Below are 20,232 nucleotides of genomic sequence, written 5' to 3'. Positions count from 1 at the left end.
TGCTCTCTACCAGGAATGAAATGTTTTTTTTTCGAGGGCACTTTGAGGTAAAGAAACTGCCGAGCTTAATTTTGCACTTGCCCATTTTTTGTTTTTCTGGGGCTCCTTTTTCAATTTTTCATGTTCACAAACTTGAGTCCCAGACATTTAAAGCAGTAACCAAGTTCTGGATACAATCTTTCCTTGGGTCCCTGGTCTTTTCTCTCAAATTTGGGTTTTAAATACATTTCCTCTCTCTCTCTCTCTTTCTCTCTCTGTCTGTGCAATGCTATTTTTGTAAGAACTAAAGTTCTCTCTCATCCATATCATTCCCCAAGTATATCCCAAGGAAAGCAGATTTAAATATGTTTGGCAAAATACTGGCTTAACCATTCTTTTCAAGAACTGCTGGATCACTGAAGCATTATCGGATTATATTCTCCGTAGCTGAGCAGGTCCCAGGAATGCGAACATAATTTCCGGTATCTCATCCCAAAACAAACTGTTTCCTAAAACCATTCACCCTGTCTCTTCCATCCTCACCTCCGTTAATAAGTATAAGGAGTTCATAGACTTTTTGTCACAAAGATTGAGACCACCCTTCAGCTGCTTCCTTCTCTTCCTCTGGTTCATCAGGTCAAACTGCAGCCCCGCCTAAACATTCCCCGCTGCCATAACCCTGAACTCGCATCTTTCACTAGATTCCATCTCATCTCTGAAGCAACGCTTCCTCTGACTTCATATTTTCTGTGAGTCCCATATCTAGCTCCCTCAATGCTAATTCAACTGAAGTTCCTTTCTTGGAACCACCTTAGCTGATTTCACGAACAGGACAGGGAATGGTCGGCACAGTGGTTAGCACTATTGCTTCACATAGCCAGGGTCCCAGGTTCAATTCCTGGCTTGGGTCACTGTCTATGTGGAGCCTGCACATTCTCCCTGTGTTTGTGAGGGTTTCATCCGGGCGCTCCAGTTTCCTCCCACAAGTCCCGAAAAATGAGCCGTTAGGGTGAATTGGACATTCTAAATCTCCTTCAGGCGCCCGAACAGGCGCCATAGTGCGGTGACAAGGGAAGTTTCACAGTCACTTCATTGCAGTGTTAATGTAAGCCTACTTGTGACACTAATGAAGATTATTATTATTATGGCTTGGCCAGTTCAGTTTCTGGTCAATTGTAATCCACAGTGCTCTTAGGGAGAAGGTGCTTGGATTTTGAGCAAAGGAACGATTATATTTCCAAGTCCGGTTAGTGCATGAGTGGAACTTGCAAGTGGTGAAGTAGTGTTTTCATGTGTCTGCTGCCCTAATCCTTCTAGGTGGTAGAGGACACTGGTTTGGAAGATGCAGTTGAAGAGAGTCAGGACATATTTATTACTACTTTAACTGTCTTTATTAAACTCAGCACTGCAAAAGATTCAAACCTGGAACCTCCCAGGTCTGTATAGTGAGGTGAGAGTGACTGCCCTTGACATCAAGGCAGCATTTGACCAAGTTGTGGCGTTAAAGAGCCCCAGCAAAAGTAGAGCCAAGGGAAACTGGGGGAAAACTCTCCACTGGTTGGAGTCATACCTGACACAAAAGAAGATGATTGTGGTCGTTAGAAGACAATCATCTCAGTTCCAGGACATCACTGCAGGAGTTCCCTAGGGTTGTGTCCTCGGCGGCAACCATCTTCAGCTGCTTCATGAGTGACCTTCTATCCGTCATGTGGTCAGAAATGCTGATGTTGGGCAACACGATGGTGCAGTGGTTAGCACTGCGGCCTCACGGCGCCGAGGTCCCAGGTTTGATCCAGGCTCTGGCTCACTGTCCGTGTGGAGTTTGCACATTCTCCCCATGTTTGCGTGGTTTTTTTCCCACAACTCAAAAAGATGTGCAGGTTAAGTGGATTGGTCACGCTAAATTGCCCCTTAATTGGAAAAAATGAATTGGGTACTCTAAATTTATTTTTAAAAATAAGAAATGCGGATGTCAGCTATGACTGCTCTGCACAATGTTCAGCACCATTCTTGACTCCTCAGATTCTGAAGCTGTCCGTGTCCAAATGCAGCAAGGCTTGGGCTGACAAGTGGCAAGTAACATTTGTGCCACACAAATGCCAGGCAATGACCATCTCCACCGAGAGGATCTAACCATCACCCCATGACATTCAATAGCATTACTATAGCTGAATTCATCCCTGGGTTGTGCGGTGGCACAGTGGTTAGCACTGCTGCCTCAAGGACCCGGGTTCAATTCCAACCTTGGGTGATTGTCTATGTGTAGACTGCACTTTCTCCCCATGTCTGTGTGGGTTTTCTCCGAGTGCTCCGGTTTCCTCCCACAGTCAAAGATGTACAGGTTAAGTGGTTTGGCCGTACTGAACCTTAGTGTCCAAAGGTTAGGTGGGGTTACAGGGATAGGGTGGGGTAGTGGGCCACAGTGATATGCTCTTTCAGAGGGTTGGCGTGGACTTGATGATCCAAATGGCCTCCTGACTATGATTCTTATGTCTATCAAATCCCGGAGGTTTATCATTTCATTTCAAGTAAACTGGACTAGCCTTATAAATACTGTGGTTACAAGAGCAGGTCAGAGGCTAGAAATCTTGAGGCAAAACGCTCACCTCCTGACTCCCCAAAGCTTGTCTATCACCTACAAGACACAAGTCAACAGTGTGATGGAGCACTCTCCACTTACCTGGATGAGTGTAGCTCCAACAACATCATTAAGATTGACACCATACAGGACAAAGCAGTCCACTCGATTGGCACCCCTTCCACAAACACAAACTCCCCAGTGGCGGCAGCGTGCACCATCTACAAGATGCACTGTAGTAACTCACCAAGGCAACCTTGGGCTGCACCTTCAAAACCCACGACCACAACCATCTAGAAGGACAAGAGCAGCAGATACTTGGGAATACCAGCAACTGGAAGATACCCTCCAAGTTACCATCCTGACTTGGAAATATATCGCCGTTCCTTCACTGCTGCTGGGTCAAAATCTTGGGACTGCCTCCCTAACAGCACTGTACTTGCATCACAGGGACTGTGGGTTGGGTCCTGAAGGTTGGCTGGTTGGTAAAAATGGGTTCCCGGAATAAAAGTTTCAAGAACACTGCCTTAACCCATGGAGTATTGAAATGAAAATGAAAATCGCTTATTGTCACGAGTAGGCGTCAATGAAGTTACTGTGAAAAGCCCCTAGTCGCCACTTTCCGGCGCCTGTCCGGGGAGGTTGGTGCGGGAATCGAACCGTGCTGCTGGCCTGCTTGGTCTGCTTTAAAAGCCAGTGATTTAGCCGAGTGAGCTAAACCAGCCCCTTTGGACAGCATCTTTAATTTTCAGACAAACCAATTGTTTTCCACATAATGCCTGGGCAAACTTACATTCCGTACATTTGGCCGAAATCTTTAATCGTTCTGCTGTGCCGTGTTTTAAGGCCTACGTTGTGCATTGGTCTGAATTTGTGGCTTTGGTGGTAATTGTGTGCTTGTGACCTGTCCGTGTGTGGATCATCTTATGTATTTCTTTTTGTAATGACAGTTATTGGTTCAAAAAAGTCAGATAATTACTGTTTGAATAAATCAGACAAGCAATAAAAAGTTATCCGAATGCACTTATAACCTTACACAGTCTCATAGAACATAGAACATAGAACACTACAGCGCAGTACGGGCCCTTCGGCCCTCGATGTTGCGCCGACCTGTGAAACCATCTGAAGCCTATCTGACCTACACTATTCCATTTTCATCCATATGTCTATCCAGTGACCACTTAAATGCCCTTAAAGTTGGCGAGTCTACTACTGTTGCAGGCAGGGCGTTCCACACCCCTACTACTCTCTGAGTAAAGAAACTGCCTCTGACATCTGTCCTATATCTCTCACCCCTCAATTTAAAGCTATGTCCCCTCGTGTTGGTCATCACCATCCGAGGAAAAAGACTCTCACTGTCCACCCTATCTAACCCTCTGACTATCTTATATGTCTCTATTAAGTCACCTCTCAGCCTTCTCCTCTCTAACGAAAACAACCTCAATTCCCTGAGCCTTTCCTCGTAAGACCTTCCCTCCATACCAGGCAACATCCTAGTAAATCTCCTCTGAACCCTTTCCAAAGCTTCCACATCCTTCCTATAATGTGGTGACCAGAACTGCACGCAGTACTCCAGGTGTGGCCGCACCAGAGTTATGTACAGCTGCAGCATGACCTTGTGGTTCCGAAACTCAATCCCCCTGCTTATAAAGGCTAGCACACCATATGCCTTCTTAACAGCCCTATTAACCTGGGTGGCAACTTTCAAGGATTTATGTACCTGGATGCCGAGATCTCTCTGTTCATCTACACTACCAAGAATCTTGCCATTAGCCCAGTACTCTGCATTCCTGTTACTCCTTCCAAAGTGAACCACCTCACACTTTTCCACATTAAACTCCATCTGCCACCTCTCAGCCCAGCTCTGCAGCTTATCTATGTCCCTCTGTATCCTATAACATCCTTCAGCACTATCCACAACTCCACCGACCTTCGTGTCATCTGCAAATTTACTAACCCATCCTTCTACACCCTCTTCCAGGTCATTTTGACACATTAAGCATTTCTTCAATTTGATGATCATTTTATCATTTAATAGTTTTGGAAAGTGAACGTATGACTTGAAGGCACTGTATTCAACCGAAAATTAGACTGACCTTGCCTGAACTCCACCATGCAATGATCTGATACAAAAACAGTTGCAACTCCACTACTTTGCATGTATTGTGATCAAGAATCATAGATTCGATTAGCCAAACTGATTTTACATAGGGGAGTGCGAGTCAGTGTGTGTGGGATAGTCCGAGGAGGACTTGTGTTGAATAAAGAAACATGGAAAATAAGTTGTCGGATTGCATTACAACATAAAGCAAGTACCTCAGTGATCAATACCAGGCATCTGGAGAAAGTCTGTTTTTGAGAAGATCCAATTTTTTTGTTTTCGTCTTCATCAAATTTGTTTTCCTTTATTTCAGGGATAGAGACAGGAGGAGTAATTCTGAAAGATCCACCCATCATGTCTGAAATACAAACATCTGCTCCAGTCACGCTGCGCTGTCACATTGATGGGCACCCCCGGTAAGAAAGCCTTTGCTCGATTGAATAGCTCCAATATTTCCCATGTTGTACAGGCAGCCTACTTTATTCAGTCAGGTGCAGCATTTTCAAATGGAAGTCAATTTTGCTGTTATATTACACAAGTCACTTAAGGCACCATCGTTATCTTGAAAGGTAAAAATGAATGTAAATTGGTAGTTGTAGACAACCTGGATAAGGATATTATTGGAATAAGGATTTATTTTCCCAGCAATGTTAAAGTATTTGGAGTTAGGGTAAATTCTGAATAGTGGTTGATGGGCTGTCTCCGTTTATTACCCTGATATGTTGGCCGTATATGATTTACATCACTTATCCGGTGAAGAGCTTTATTTTCCTGCAATTCTTCAAAATGCAATCTGACTCATCATATGAACTTAAATGCAGTATTATTTCTCTGCACCCCCCCCCCCCCTCCCCCAACCTGTCTGCCAAAACCATTATAGATTGTTCTAATAAATTCATCCAAATCCACCTTGTATGTTTTGTCATTTTTGAAGTGACTGGACTCCAAGTTCTTAATTGCTGTTGGTGACAAGGTCTCCAGATTTTCTGTTTTCTTTTTCTGAATTTGTACGATTGAAATAAAATTATTCCCACTTTCATGAGACATAATACTAAACCAAGTTCAATTGCACTTTTGGTCTTATGGTACTTTATTCTCCCTCATGGGGTGTGTCGTTAGTCGCCCTGACTTCCTCGACCGTGTTGGGCAGATTTTGGGCCTTTATGAGGTGGTAGAACCATGTGACTCCCGGGTGACAAAGGTTGTTGTGCAGAGTCCGGCGTCGGTCTACTTGTGCGCTGGCACATGTACCTCGGGATAGGGCATCTGGGGGCTCGTTGAGCTTACTGGGGCGATACAAAATCTCGTAGTTGTAGGTGGAGAGCTCGATCCACCATCTCAAGATTTTATCGTTCTTGATCTTGCCCCGTTGTGTTTTGTTAACCATAAAGGCTACCGACCGTTGGTCAGTGAGAAGAGTGAATCTCCTGCCGGCCAGGTAATGCGTCAAATGCAGCACAGCTTCAACACTGAAACATGGTTAAAGGATGGTCACGACTGGGAGTTAAATATCCGAGGGTATCAAACTATTCGGAAGGACAGAGTGGATGGTAAGGGAGGTGGTGTTGCTCTGTTATTTAAGGATGACATCCGGGCAATAGTAAGGGATGACATCGGTGCTATGGAGGATAAGGTTGAATCCATTTGGGTGGAAATCAGGAATAGTAAGGCGAAAAAGTCACTGATAGGAGTAGTCTATCGGCCACCAAATAGTAACGAGATGGTGGGGCAGGCAATAAACAAAGAAATAACTGATGCATGTAGAAATGGTACAGCAGTTATCATGGGGGATTTCAATCTACATGTCGATTGGTTTAACCAGGTCGGTCAGGGCAACCGTGAGGAGGAGTTTATAGAATGTATCCGCGATAGTTTCCTAGAACAGTATGTGATGGAACCTACGAGGGAACAAGTGGTCCTGGATCTTGTCCTGTGTAATGAGACAGGATTGATTCATGATCTCATAGTTAGGGATCCTCTCGGAAGGAGCGATCACAATATGGTGGAATTTAAAATACAGATGGAGGGTGAGAAAGTAAAATCAAATACTAGTGTTTTGTGTTTAAACAAGGGAGATTACAAGGGGATGAGAGAAGAACTAGCTAAGGTAGACTGGGAGCTAAGACTTTATGGTGGAACAGTTGAGGAACAGTGGAGAACCTTCCAAGCGATTTTTCACAGTGCTCAGCAAAGGTTTATACCAACAAAAAGGAAGGACGGAAGAAAGAGGGAAAATCGACCGTGGATATCTAAGGAAATAAGGGAGAGTATCAAATTGAAGGAAAAAGCATATAAAGTGGCAAAGATTGCTGGGAGATTAGAGGACTGGGAAATCTTTAGGGGGCAACAGAAAGCTACTAAAAAAGCTATAAAGAAGAGTAAGATAGAGTATGAGAGTAAACTTGCTCAGAATATAAAAACAGACAGTAAAAGGTTTTACAAATATATAAGACAAAAAAGAGTGGCTAAGGTAAATATTGGTCCTTTAGAGGATGAGAAGGGAGTTTTAATAATGGGAAATGAGGAAATGGCTGAGGAACTGAACAGGTTTTTTGGGTCGGTCTTCACAGTGGAAGACACAAATAACATGCCAGTGACTGATAGAAATGAGGCTATGACAGGTGAGGACCTTGAGACGATTGTTATCACTAAGGAGGGAGTGATGGGCAAGCTAATGGGGCTAAAGGTAGACAAGTCTCCTGGCCCTGATGGAATGCATCCCAGAGTGCTAAAAGAGATGGCTAGGGAAATTGCAGATGCACTAGTGATAATTTACCGAAATTCACTAGACTCTGGGGTGGTCCCGGTGGATTGGAAATTAGCAAACGTGACACCACTGTTTAAAAAAGGAGGTAGGCAGAAAGCAGGAAATTATAGGCCAGTGAGTTTAACTTCGGTAATAGGGAAGATGCTGGAATCTATCATCAAGGAAGAAATTGCGAGGCATCTGGATAGAAATTGTCCCATTGGGCAGACGCAGCATGGGTTCGTAAAAGGCAGGTCGTGCCTAACTAATTTAGTGGAATTTTTTGAGGACATTACCAGTGCAGTAGATAACGGGGAGCCGATGGATGTGGTATATCTGGATTTCCAGAAAGCCTTTGACAAGGTGCCACACAAAAGGTTGCTGCATAAGATAAAGATGCATGGCATTAAGGGTAAAGTAGTAGCATGGATAGAGGATTGGTTAATTAATAGAAAGCAAAGAGTTGGGATAAATGGGTGTTTCTCTGGTTGGCAATCAGTAGCTAGTGGTGTCCCTCAGGGATCCGTGTTGGGCCCACAATTGTTCACAATTTACATTGATGATTTGGAGTTGGGGACCAAGGGCAATGTGTCCAAGTTTGCAGATGACACTAAGATGAGTGGTAAAGCGAAAAGTGCAGAGGATACTGGAAGTCTGCAGAGGGATTTGGATAGGTTAAGTGAATGGGCTCGGGTCTGGCAGATGGAATACAATGTTGACAAATGTGAGGTTATCCATTTTGGTAGGAATAACAGCAAACGGGATTATTATTTAAACGATAAAATATTAAAGCATGCCGCTGTTCAGAGAGACTTGGGTGTGCTAGTGCATGAGTCACAGAAGGTTGGTTTACAAGTGCAACAGGTGATTAAGAAGGCAAATGGAATTTTGTCCTTCATTGCTAGAGGGATGGAGTTTAAGACTAGGGAGGTTATGTTGCAATTGTATAAGGTGTTAGTGCGGCCACACCTGGAGTATTGTGTTCAGTTTTGGTCTCCTTACTTGAGAAAGGACGTACTGGCGCTGGAGGGTGTGCAGAGGAGATTCACTAGGTTAATCCCAGAGCTGAAGGGGTTGGATTATGAGGAGAGGTTGAGTAGACTGGGACTGTACTCGTTGGAATTTAGAAGGATGAGGGGGGATCTTATAGAAACATTTAAAATTATGAAGGGAATAGATAGGATAGATGCGGGCAGGTTGTTTCCACTGGCGGGTGAAAGCAGAACTAGGGGGCATAGCCTCAAAATAAGGAGAAGTAGATTTAGAACTGAGTTTAGGAGGAACTTCTTCACCCAAAGGGTTGTGAATCTATGGAATTCCTTGCCCAGTGAAGCAGTTGAGGCTCCTTCATTACATGTTTTTAAGGTAAAGATAGATAGTTTTTTGAAGAATAAAGGGATTAAGGGTTATGGTGTTCGGGCCGGAAAGTGGAGCTGAGTCCACAAAAGATCAGCCATGATCTAATTGAATGGCGGAGCAGGCTCGAGGGGCCAGATGGCCTACTCCTGCTCCTGGTTCTTATGTTCTTATGTTCTCTTCACTGTCCTAATTTCTTTTTAAAAAATAAATTTAGAGTACCCAATTTTTTTTTTTCATTTAAGGGGTAATTTAGCTTGGCCAATCCACCTAACCTGCACATCTTTGGGTTGTGAGGGTGAGACACATGCAGACACGGGGAGAATGTGCAAACTCCACACAGACAGTGACCTGGGGCTAGGATCGAACCCAGGTCCTCAGCCTTTTTTAACTATCTTCCTCTACTTTCTATACTCCTCTGGTGCTTCCACTGTTTTGAGCCCTCCCTGTCATAGGTACACGGGAAATGTCATGGGGGGTGGGGAGAGGGAAAAGGTGGTGGGGGGGCGGGAGAGGGAAAAGGTGGTTGGGGGGGGGGGGGAGAGGGAAAAGGTGGTTGGGGGGGGGGGAGAGGGAAAAGGTGGTGGGGGGGGGGAAGAGGGAAAAGGTGGTGGGGGGCGGGAGAGGGAAAAGGTGGTGGGGGGCGGGAGAGGGAAAAGGTGGTGGTGGGGGGGAGAGGGAAAAGGTGGTGGGGGGGGAGAGGGAAAAGGTGGTGGGGGGGAGAGGGAAATGGGGGGGGGAGAGGGAAAAGGTGGTGGGGGGGGGAGAGGGAAAAGGTGGTGGGGGGGAGGAGAGGGAAAAGGTGGTGGGGGGGAGAGGGAAATGGGGGGGGGAGAGGGAAAAGGTGGTGGGGGGGGGAAGAGTGAAAAGGTGGTTGGGGGGGGGAAAGGTGGTGGGGAGGAGAGGGAAAAGGTGGTGGGGGGAGAGGGAAAAGGTGGTGGTGGGGGGGAGAGGGAAAAGGTGGGGGGGGGCGGCGGGAGAGGGAAAAGGTGGTGGGGGGGAGAGGGAAAAGGTGGTGGGGGGGGAGAGGGAAAAGGTGGTGGGGGGGGAGAGGGAAAAGGTGGTGGGGGGGAGAGGGAAAAGGTGGTGGGGGGGGAGAGGGAAAAGGTGGTGGGGGGGGGAGAGGGAAAAGGTGGTGGGGGGAGAGGGAAAAGGTGGTGGGGGGAGAGGGAAAAGGTGGTGGGGGGAGAGGGAAAGGTGGTGGGGGGAGAGGGAAAAGGTGGTGGGGGGGGGGGAGAGGGAAAAGGTGGTGGGGGGGAGAGGGAAAAGGTGGTGGGGGGGGAGAGGGAAAAGGTGGTGGGGGGGGGAAGAGGGAAAAGGTGGTGGGGGGGAGAGGGAAATGGGGGGGGAGAGGGAAGAGGGAAAAGGTGGTGGTGGGGTGGGAGAGGGAAAAGGTGGTGGGGGGGAGAGGGAAATGGGGGGGGAGAGGGAAAAGGTGGTGGGGGGGGAGAGGGAAAAGGTGGTGGGGAGGGGAGAGGGAAAAGGTGGTGGTGGGGGGGGAAGGTGGTGGTGGGGGGGGAGAGGAAAAAGGTGGTGGGGGGGAGAGGGAAAAGGTGGTGGGGGGGAGAGGGAAAAGGTGGTGGGGCGGGCGGGAGAGGGAAAAGGTGGTGGGGGGGGCGGGAGAGGGAAAAGGTGGGGGGGAGGGAAAAGGTGGGGGGGGAGGGAAAAGGTGGGGGGAGGGAAGAGGGGAAAGGTGGGGGGGGAGGGAAAAGGTGGGGGGGGGGAGAGGGAAAAGGTGGTGGGGGGGAGAGGGAAAAGGTGGGGGGGAGGAAAAGGTGGGGGGGAGGGAAAAGGTGGGGGGAAGGAAGAGGGGAAAGGTGGGGGGGAGGGAAAAGGTGGGGGGAGGGGAAAGGTGGGTGAGGGGGAGGGGAACTGTGGGGGGGAGGGGAACTGTGGGGGGGGAGGGGAACTGTGGGGGGGGGGAGGGGAACTGTGGGGGGGGGAGGGGAAAGGTGGGGGGGGCGGACGATGACTATGTTTGTTTATTTAATTTAAATTTATTTTTAAGTTCTTTTGTTGTTCATTGGGGTTGGGGGGGGGTGGGGGCTGTGATACATGCGTCGATACGGTCTGGATGTGTTACAGTTATCATGGGTTATTTTGTTGCATTTCATTGTTTGTCGTTTGTTTTATATTTTCTGTAAAAAATTCCAATAAAAATTATGTTAAAAAAAGACTAACAAATAGAGAAGATGTATTCTTTTTGCAGTCAGTAATATAGTCCAGGCACTGTGAGATGGGAAAGGGGGCAGTGGCGTGCAGAGGGGGGGGCCGACGGTGCGTTGGCCCCGGGCATCCATTGGGTGGGGGCATCAATTGGAGGCTATTGCTCTCCCCAATGTCACCCAGATGCCTAAATTTTTCCACCTGAATTTAACAAATTGTTTTGCTTAGGGGGGGGGGGGGGGGGGGGGGCGCGTCACAATCAAATCCAGTGACTACCGACATGTACCTTGTGTCAGGGTGAGGTGACTGCGCTCCCAGACTCCCCCGCGGTGGGGAAACCGCTCTATCTGCCGCGCGGGCGGGCGGCCTGGGACTGCGCATGTCCAAGGGAGGGGGAGCTCCTCACATGCAGGGAAAGGCCCCGCCCCCTGATCTGCGTGCTGAGATGTTGACCAATGAAAAAAGATTGAGGACCGGAGGGACTGTGGTTCTCCAGCCAATCAGAGCTCCTCACATGTAGGGAAAGGCCCCGCCCCCTGATCTGTGTGCTGAGATGTTGACCAATGAAAAAAGATTGAGGACCGGAGGGACTGTGGTTCTCCAGCCAATCAGAGCGCGGGATTTGTGTGAGTGATAATTGAGCTTTCACACCGACGGAATCTTCCTCCTGTCTCCAACATCTGTGAGTAAAACACTTTCTTTTCTCCCCCTTTCCATTTCTTTTTTCATTCTGACCATCAATTGGTCACTTGCAGCAACTGAAGGGAAAGGAAGTGAATCCAGGGAGGGTTCAGACTCTGGAAAGCTTGGCCCAGGTCTCTCTCTTAAAAATATTGACATCCTTTGCTCCCTCAGTTTGACACATGAAATGAAATGAAAATCGCTTATTGTCAGGGGCTGTTTAGCACAGGGCTACATTGCTGGCTTTGAAAGCAGACCAAGGCAAGCCAGCAGCACGATTCGATTCCTGTAACAGCCTCCCCAAACAGGCGCTGGAATGTGGCAAATGCGGAATGTGACAATAAGCGATTTTCATTTCATAAGTAGGCTTCAAATGAAGTTACTGTGAAAAGCCCCTAGTATTGACCAGGACACGGGGGTAACTCCCCTGCTCTTCTTCAAAATAGTGGCTGTGGGATCTTCAACATCCACCTAATAGGGACAGACAGAGCCTCAGTTTAACAACTTATTTGAAAGAAGGCTGTTCTGACAGTGCAGCACTCCCTCAGTTCTGAGTGTGATTAGTCATTCACCCCAACTGCTGACACACCAGCGAGTTCACTCTGGGGAGAGGCTGTTCACCTGCTCTGTGTGTGGGAAGAGATTCTCTCAATTAACCAACCTGCTGACACACCAGAGGGTTCACTCCGGGAAGAGGCCGTTCACCTGCAGTGTGTGTGGGAGGGGATTCACTCAGCCATCCATCCTGCTGAGACATCAGTGAGTTCATACAGGTGAGAAGCCATTGACCTGCCCTCTGTGTGGTAAGGGATTCAGTCATTCACCCCAACTGCTGAGACACAAGCGAGTTCACACTGGGGAGAGACCATTCACTGCTCTCTGCACACAGCCGTTTAGAACATCATCTACATTGAAATGAAAATCACTTATTGCCACAAGTAGGCTTCACTGAAGTTACTGTGAAAAGCCCCTAGTCGCCACATTCCAGCGCCTGTTCAGGAGGCTGGTACGGGAAGTTATATTCAAAATGTTTTCCTTTCTCATAATATTTCTCAGTATATTAGGCCTTATACTTGAGTCTTTGGGGCATATAATCAAGATTTGCCCCGGGCATCACCAGACCTCTGCACGCCACTGAAAGGGGGTCAGAGATGGGAGGATAGTTGGCCAACTCAGGCAGGTTAAAGGTGGACTTTTTGATATATGATTGGTTCTGACACTTAATGATTGGTACTGACACTTAAAGCTATCTTGCATGAAGAAAGAAAGTTGCTCATGAGGTTAGTAAGAATTAGGCTTGACAAAGGTGAGGTTTTCAATGAGCTTTTTGAATCTGTGTTTGGAGAAGGATGATGTAGGTATTGAAATCCGAGAGGGGAACTGTGATATAATTGAACAAATTAGCAATGGAAGGGAGGAGGTATTGGGGGTTTGGGAAACTTAAAAGTGGATAAATCCCCAAGCCCACCGAAATGTATCCCAGGCGGCTGTGGGAGGCAAGGGGGAGATTGCAGGGGCTCATGGGTTATGTTGAAATGCGGCAAGCTACGATATGTACAAATTATATAGTTCACCAGCTAAACAAAATAAAACGGTAAGGAAATGTTGAAGACAAATTCAGCAGAGTATGATAATGGGGCACAATCCTGTAAAAATTAAATTCAAGGCTAATGCCAGGAGGTTCTTCTGGAGTGAATACTATGCAGACTACATTTTGGGGTAAAAATGATAGAAATAAATACCCTGGAACTATTTGGGCAACTGTTGGGATGCTACATTGAGAGCTGTAGAATTGTTCTGTCTGGGTGTTGTGATACCACACCAGATGTTATTTGCTGAGCAAGCTAAATCCAAGAGGGAAACTAGTCTTTGTGATCATAACCATTTTTATGTATTCTGAAAATTGGGAGTAACCTACTGATTCCAGAAGCTTCGAGTTCCAGGAACACTTTTGGGATTTTAAATTTTATAAGATTTTATTAATGGGAAGAAAATAAATCATGGGCACGTGAGATTAAAGTTGTATGGTTAAAACAATCTTACAAAACCTCTCCAATATAACCCAGTTGGTCAGAATATACAAGTAAACACCTGGTTGGCCAAAATTCCTAATGGATTTTTAACTTTAAAAGTCCAGTAATATTACTTAAACTGCAGTCACTTTAGTAAAGGTATGCCACACGACTTCTCACCTTTTGTGGAAATCCAAGAAATTTCAGAAACGAGACTGCTTTCAGAAACAAAGGCGTTTCTGGATGGCTGCTTCAGATTTCATACATTCCCTCAGCACCCTGATGCTATCACGTTTCCAAACGTGGACAAAACGTTTCCAAAATATAAAATATTTCATGTTTTCTTGTTGCCTCTGCTTTTGGGTAAGCTAAAATGTAATAACATTCCCTTGTTTACTTAACAAACAGCCATAAGTTGCAAAAGACACTTGCTCTCTTTTAAATTTAACAGCTGAAAAGCATGTCTATCTCCTAATGTAATTTTTTAAAGTCTACTCCTTTACTTATAAATCCATTTCATTATGACCTCCTATTAGAAATGCAGGCCTTTCGCACCTTCACTCCTTTTCCAACTCTCTCAAACAAATTGTTGCTGTTACCTTTCCCCAGCTTTATTAAATCAATGTTATACATGCGCACGCACACGCACTCAGACACACACACAGAGACACACACACAACCTTCTTTACCGACTAACACAATCTTCCCCACAAATATGTTCCATCCTCACAATATCAAAGACTGTAACAGGTCATTTACAAAGTATTGATCAGTAGTAATTTCTAAATCCCAGTTTAATTCTGTCTGTTCAGTCAAGCAGCTGTCTCAGGATAAAAATTGTTCTTGGTTCCCAGTGAGGTGGTGGGGAATATTTAATGCCACTAACTCCTGATGTAGAGTATCCACCTTTCCCTGGGAGCTCCAAGGAATCTTCACACACAAATTCTTAATTTACTGCTTACACTAAAAATCTTCAATATTAGTTCTTTACGTGGCTATATGATTTCTTTATATTGTTTCTGCAATAATTGTGGATAAATGGGTTGAGTGTTTTGTTTATTTTTTCAGCTTTTGGCCTGCCTTTTATTAATTTTGAGGACAAACAGAAAAACTATTTTGTAATTCGAATCTTCAGATTCGAATATTTTCTTCCATATGTTTTCATTCTTGCCTTTGAACAACGCCTCATGACACTTGTTTTTATTTCTTCAATCTTTAGTCCCAACTGGCAATGGTTCAGAGATGGTATCCAGTTAACAGATGCAAGCCATTATACGTTCAACAACAAAGAACGCAGTTTGACCCTGAAAAGTGCCAGCCCCGATGATAATGGGGTTTATTACTGCTGTGCCAGGAACGCTGTGGGAAATGTTTGCAGCAATGATAACTTCACCCTGATGATCATTGGTAAGTTGTAAAGGTTGAAATTTGCTCTTCTGGATATCTGCATCATTAGAGTGTGAGAACAGATTGAAGACAGAATAGTCAGCTCAAGTATATATAAATGTAAAAGTAGCCCAGCCAAATTATTTTTCCCCCGAAGAAGTCGACAAATGGCTGCCACCTCCGGACGAACCACAGCATTGACCCTCTTAAGGCAAACTTAATTTTTTTCAAGTCTGGGAAATCTCCATGTCGCTGACCCAGATCTCTGATTTTGGGGGCTTCGAGTCCCTCCACGCGAGCAATATCTGTCTCTGGGCTACCAAGGAGGCAAAGGCCAAGACGTCGGCCTCTCTTGCCCCCTGGACTCCTGGATCTTCCGACATTCCAAAAATCGCCACCTCTGGACTTGGCACCATCTTTGTTTTTAGCACCGTAGACATGACCTCTGCAAATCCCTGCCAGAATCCCCTAAGCTTCAGACATGCCCAAAACGTATGGACATGGTCTGCTGGCCCTCCCGCACACCTGTCCTTTATCCCAAAAAACGTACTCATCCGGGCCACCATTATGTGTGCCCAGTGCACCACCTTGAATTGTATCAGGCTGAACCTAGCACATGTTGAGGACATGTTGACTCTGCTCAATGCATCCACCCACAGACCCGCCTCTATCTCCTACCCCCCCCAGCTCATCATCTCATTTAGACTTGAAAGAAAGAAAAGAAAAATTGCTTATTGAAGTAGGCTTCAAATGAAGTTACTGTGAAAAACCCTGAGTCGCCACATTCCAGCGCCTGTTCGAGGAGGCTGGTATGGGATTAGCTCCTCTATCTGAGTTACCTCTGACTCCATGAGTTCTTTATAGATATCCGAGAGCTTCCCCTCTTCCAACCCCGTTCTAGAAACTACCCTGTCCTGTATCCCCTGTGGCAGTAGGAGCAGAAAGGTCGAAACCTGCCTTCGCAAAAAAAATCATGTGTCTACAGATATCTAAACCCATTCCCTCTCGGTAATTCAAATTTCTCTCTAAATACTCCAAACAGGGAAAGCTCCCATCTATGAATAAATCTCCCATCGTCTTGATCCCTCCTCTCTGCTATCTCCAAAACCCCCCATCTAGCCTCCACGGAACAAACCGTGATTGTTACAAATTGGAGCCCAGACCGATGCTCCCTCCACTCTCATTTACTTCCTCCACTGCCTCCAGACTCTCAGGGAAAGTTCGGCAACCCCAACCCACCCTTCCCCTGACTACGCTCCAGCAGCAATTTCTTCACTCGCGGGGTTTTACCCGCCCACACAAAACCAGAAATCACCTTATTTACCCGTTTAAAAAATGCCTTTGGGATAAAGATGGGGAGGCACTGGAAAACAAGCAGAAATCTGGGGAGGACCGTAATTTTCACGGTCTGTACCCTCCCCGCCAGTGAGAGTGGGAGCATGCCCCACCTTCGAAAGTCCTCCTTCATTTGTTCCACTAGCTGGGTCAAGTTTAGTTTATGTAACAGCCCCCAGTTCCGTGCCACCTGGATTCCCAAATAACGGAAGCTCCCTCCCACCACTCTGAATGGCAGCTCTCCCAGTCTCATCTCCTCCCCCCTTGCCTGGATCACAAACATCTCACTTTTCCCCATATTCAATTTGTACCCCGAAAACCGGCCAAATTCCCCTAAAATCCGCATAATCTCCCCCATCCCCCCTAACGGGACAGAAATATACAGGAGCAGGTCGTCAGCATACAGCGAGACCCTGTGAGGCACAGCATTATTAACATACAATTTAACCAGCAGCTTTCAGGCCAAGAACCTCCAAGGCTTCTGCTTCACTGTTCAACATACAAATGACACACATCTTCAAGGACTTGTTGAATTTGAAAATTAATTACCCAATAAACTCTCCACAAAAAGTTATGTTGGGTAAGTAAGAGCACAAGGCCTTTACAACGCAAATCAAATTAATACAATCAAGCTCTTTGTCCCAGAATGGAAATGGTTCAACACAGAAGAACCATGAAAAGTACAGCACAAGAACAGGCCCTTCAGTCCTACAAGCCTGTGCCGATCATGATGCCCTAACTAACAGAAACACTTCTCGTTCATTGTGTCCAATCTCATGCATGTGTAGTTAATTGTTGGGGAGATCTCAAAAATACCAAATGTTATTCTTTTCCCTTTTCTTTCCCTGTTAAACTCAGAGGGGGCAGGCGGTAGCGTAGTGACAATTTTGCTGAGCAAGTTAACCAGAGGGTCCAGGTTAATGCTGTGGGCACAGATTCAAATACCACCAGCAAAGCTGGTGAAATTTAAATTCAAATCATAGAATTTGAAATTAAAAGTTAAAAGAAAATGTGCCGTTGTTATCTGTTCTGGCCTACATGTGACTCCAGGCACACTGCACTGTGGTTGACTCTTAAATGCCCGCTGAAATGGCATGCTATTTAGTTTTATTAAACTGCTAAAAAGTCTAAATGGAATTTGGGCGGCACAATAGCACAGTGGTTAGCACCGTTGCTTCACAGCGCCAGGGTCCCAGGTTCGATTCCCGGCTTGGGTCAATGTCTATGTGGAGTCTGCACATTCTCCCCGTGTCTGCGTGGGTTTCCTCTGGGTGGTCCGGTTTCTTCCCACAATTCCTGAAAGTTGTGCTGTTAGGTAATTTGGACATTTTAAATTCTCCTTCAGGCTCCCAAACAGGCGCCATAGTGTAGTGACTAGGAGCGTTTCACAGTAACTTCATTGCAGTGTAAGCCTACTTGTGACAATAAAGATTATTATTATAAAACAGATGGACCACCTGGCATTGACCGAGGCACAATAGTGGCAAACTCAGTCCTGTTGACCGTGTAAAGTTCTCTTTACTAATATCTGAGGTCTTGTGCCAAAGTTGGGAGAGCTGTCTCACAGACTGGTCATGCAACAGCCTGAAATAGTCACTCACCAAATCATAACTTGCAGATGATGTCTCACAGACAGCCGATCACCATCCCTGGGTATGTTTTATGCCAGAGGTGACGACACTGGTATACAGTTAGGAGGGAGTTTGCGCTTGTAGTTCTTAACATTGACTTCAGACTCCATGAAATCTCATGGCATCTGGTCAGTCATGGCCACCTACCACTCCCCAATCAGCTGATCGATCAGTGCTCTCCATGTTGAACACAAATTGGAAGAAGCACTGCAGCTGGCAAGGGCACAGAATATACTTCAATGCCCATCATCAAGAGTGGCTTGGTAACACCACTACCAACCAAGCTGGTGAAGTCCTAAAGGACATAGCTGTTAGACTGCGTCTTGGACAGCTGGCGAGGAACCAATAAGAGGAAAATCTTTTTTTTCATTTCGCTGGCTAGGCCGACATTTGTTGCCCACCCCTAATTGCCCTTGAAAAGGTGGTAGTGAGCTGCCTTTGTCAACTGCTGCAATCCACGTGCTGTAGGGACACCCACAGTGTGGTTAGAAAGGGTGTTCAACGATTTTGAACCAATGGCAATTGGGTGATGTAGTTCCAAATCAGGATGGTGTGTGACTTGGAAGGGAACTTCCAGATGGTATATCCCCATACATCTGCTGCCATTGTTCTTCCAGCTGGTACAGGCCGTGGGTTTGGAAGATGCTAAAGAGCCTTGGTGAGTTGTTGCAGTGCCTCTTGTGGATAGCACGCACTATCTGCAACATTCACTCCCTCCACCACCGGTGAAGAGCCGGGTGTACCATCTAGTATGTTGGCATGGGTAGAAGATTCACTAGCTGAGAGGAGATGGAGAGTAGGAATAAATGGGTCATTTTCAGGTTGGCAGGACGGAGTAAATGACTTGGATGAAGGGACCAAAGGTATTGTTGCTAAATTAGCTAATGATACAAAGGTAGGATATTATACATAGGAAGGAAAGTAATTGTGAAGAGGATAACATGTGGAGGGTTTGTAAGGGATTTAAAAAAACATTTATTTCTTGTTCTGCAGGTGTTGCTGGGCCAGCGTTTATTGCCCATCCCTAATTGCCCTTGATTGTGTGGCTTGCTCAGTCATTTAAGAGTTAATCACACTGCTGTGGTAAAGATGGTAGATTAGGACATTAGTGAACTAGCTGGGTTTTTATATCAATGGACATTGGTTTCATGGCCATCATTGGACTTCTAATTCCAGATTCTTACTGAAATCAAATTTCATCATCTGCCATGGTGGGATTTGAACCCGCCTCCAAAGAGCATTACCCTGGGTCTCTGGATTACCAGTCCAGTGAGAATACCACTACACCATTGCTTCCCTGACATAAATAGATTAAGTGAATGGGCAAAGATCTGGCAAATGGTGCATAATGTTGGTAAATGTGAAATTGTCAATTTTAGCAGGAAGAATAAAAAAGCTTATTATCTAAATGGTGAGAGATACAGAGCTCTCGAGTGTATGAATCACAAAAGGTTAGTCTGCAGGTACGGCAAATAAGCTAATAGAATGTTATTGTCGATTGTGAATTCAAAAGTAGGGAGGTTATGCTTCAGTTATAAGATCGCATTGATGAGATCACGTCTGGAGTACTGTGTGGCCTTATTTAAGGAAGGAATTAAATGTGTTGGAAGCAGTTCAATGAAGGTTTACTGGACTGATACCTGGAATGGATGGGCTGTCATATGAATAAAGGTTGGACAGGATAGGTTTGTCGTTTAAAAGAGTCGGAGGCGACTTCATACATGATCCTGAGGCGCCTTGACACGGTGGCTGTGGAGAGGAGGATTCCTCTTCTGGGTAAGGGTCATGGTTTTAAAATAAGGGGTCGCTCATTTAAGATGAGGATTTTAAAATTTTTTGAATATTGTTAGTCTTTCGAACCCTCTTTCTCAAAAGGCAGTGAAAGCAGAGTGTTTTTTTCAAGGGAGAGCTAGATAGATTCTTGATTAACAATGGGGTGAAAGGTTATTGGGGGCAGCAATGTAGAGCTGAGGTTACAATGAGATCAGCCATGATTTTATTGAATGGCAGAGCAGGCTAGAGGGGCCGAATGACCCACTCCAGCTCCTAGTTTATATTTTTGTATAATGGTGGTGCTGACAAGGGCGATGGTGCTGGGGAGGGTACGCTTTCTGTTTGAAAGGAAAGAAACAGAACAGATGGGAATTATAGAGATTTAAGGAATAAAGAGTGGTGGAAGGCCCTGTTGATGAAATTGAATCTGGCGACCGGGGCTGAATGGACACCTTTGAAGGATAGTGGAAGTTTTGGCCTAGCATGGC

The 20,232-nt window shown here is 45.9% G+C and overlaps 1 protein-coding gene across 1 annotated transcript in view; it reads left to right on the top strand.

Moving 5' to 3' along the window:
- Positions 1-20,232, top strand: part of LOC119966981 (inactive tyrosine-protein kinase 7-like) — a 331,205-nt gene that overhangs the window by 146,776 nt on the left and 164,197 nt on the right. The window contains exons 3-4 of the mRNA XM_038798955.1: positions 4,972-5,074; positions 14,839-15,026. Coding sequence (XP_038654883.1) covers positions 4,972-5,074; positions 14,839-15,026 — 291 coding nt within the window. The remainder of the gene's footprint in view (positions 1-4,971; positions 5,075-14,838; positions 15,027-20,232) is intronic.

This window comes from Scyliorhinus canicula, chromosome 6 (assembly GCF_902713615.1).
Source record: "Scyliorhinus canicula chromosome 6, sScyCan1.1, whole genome shotgun sequence".
NCBI lineage: Eukaryota > Metazoa > Chordata > Chondrichthyes > Carcharhiniformes > Scyliorhinidae > Scyliorhinus > Scyliorhinus canicula.
Note: the sequence above shows the minus strand (reverse complement) of the source record. Positions and strands in the feature narration are given on the sequence as shown.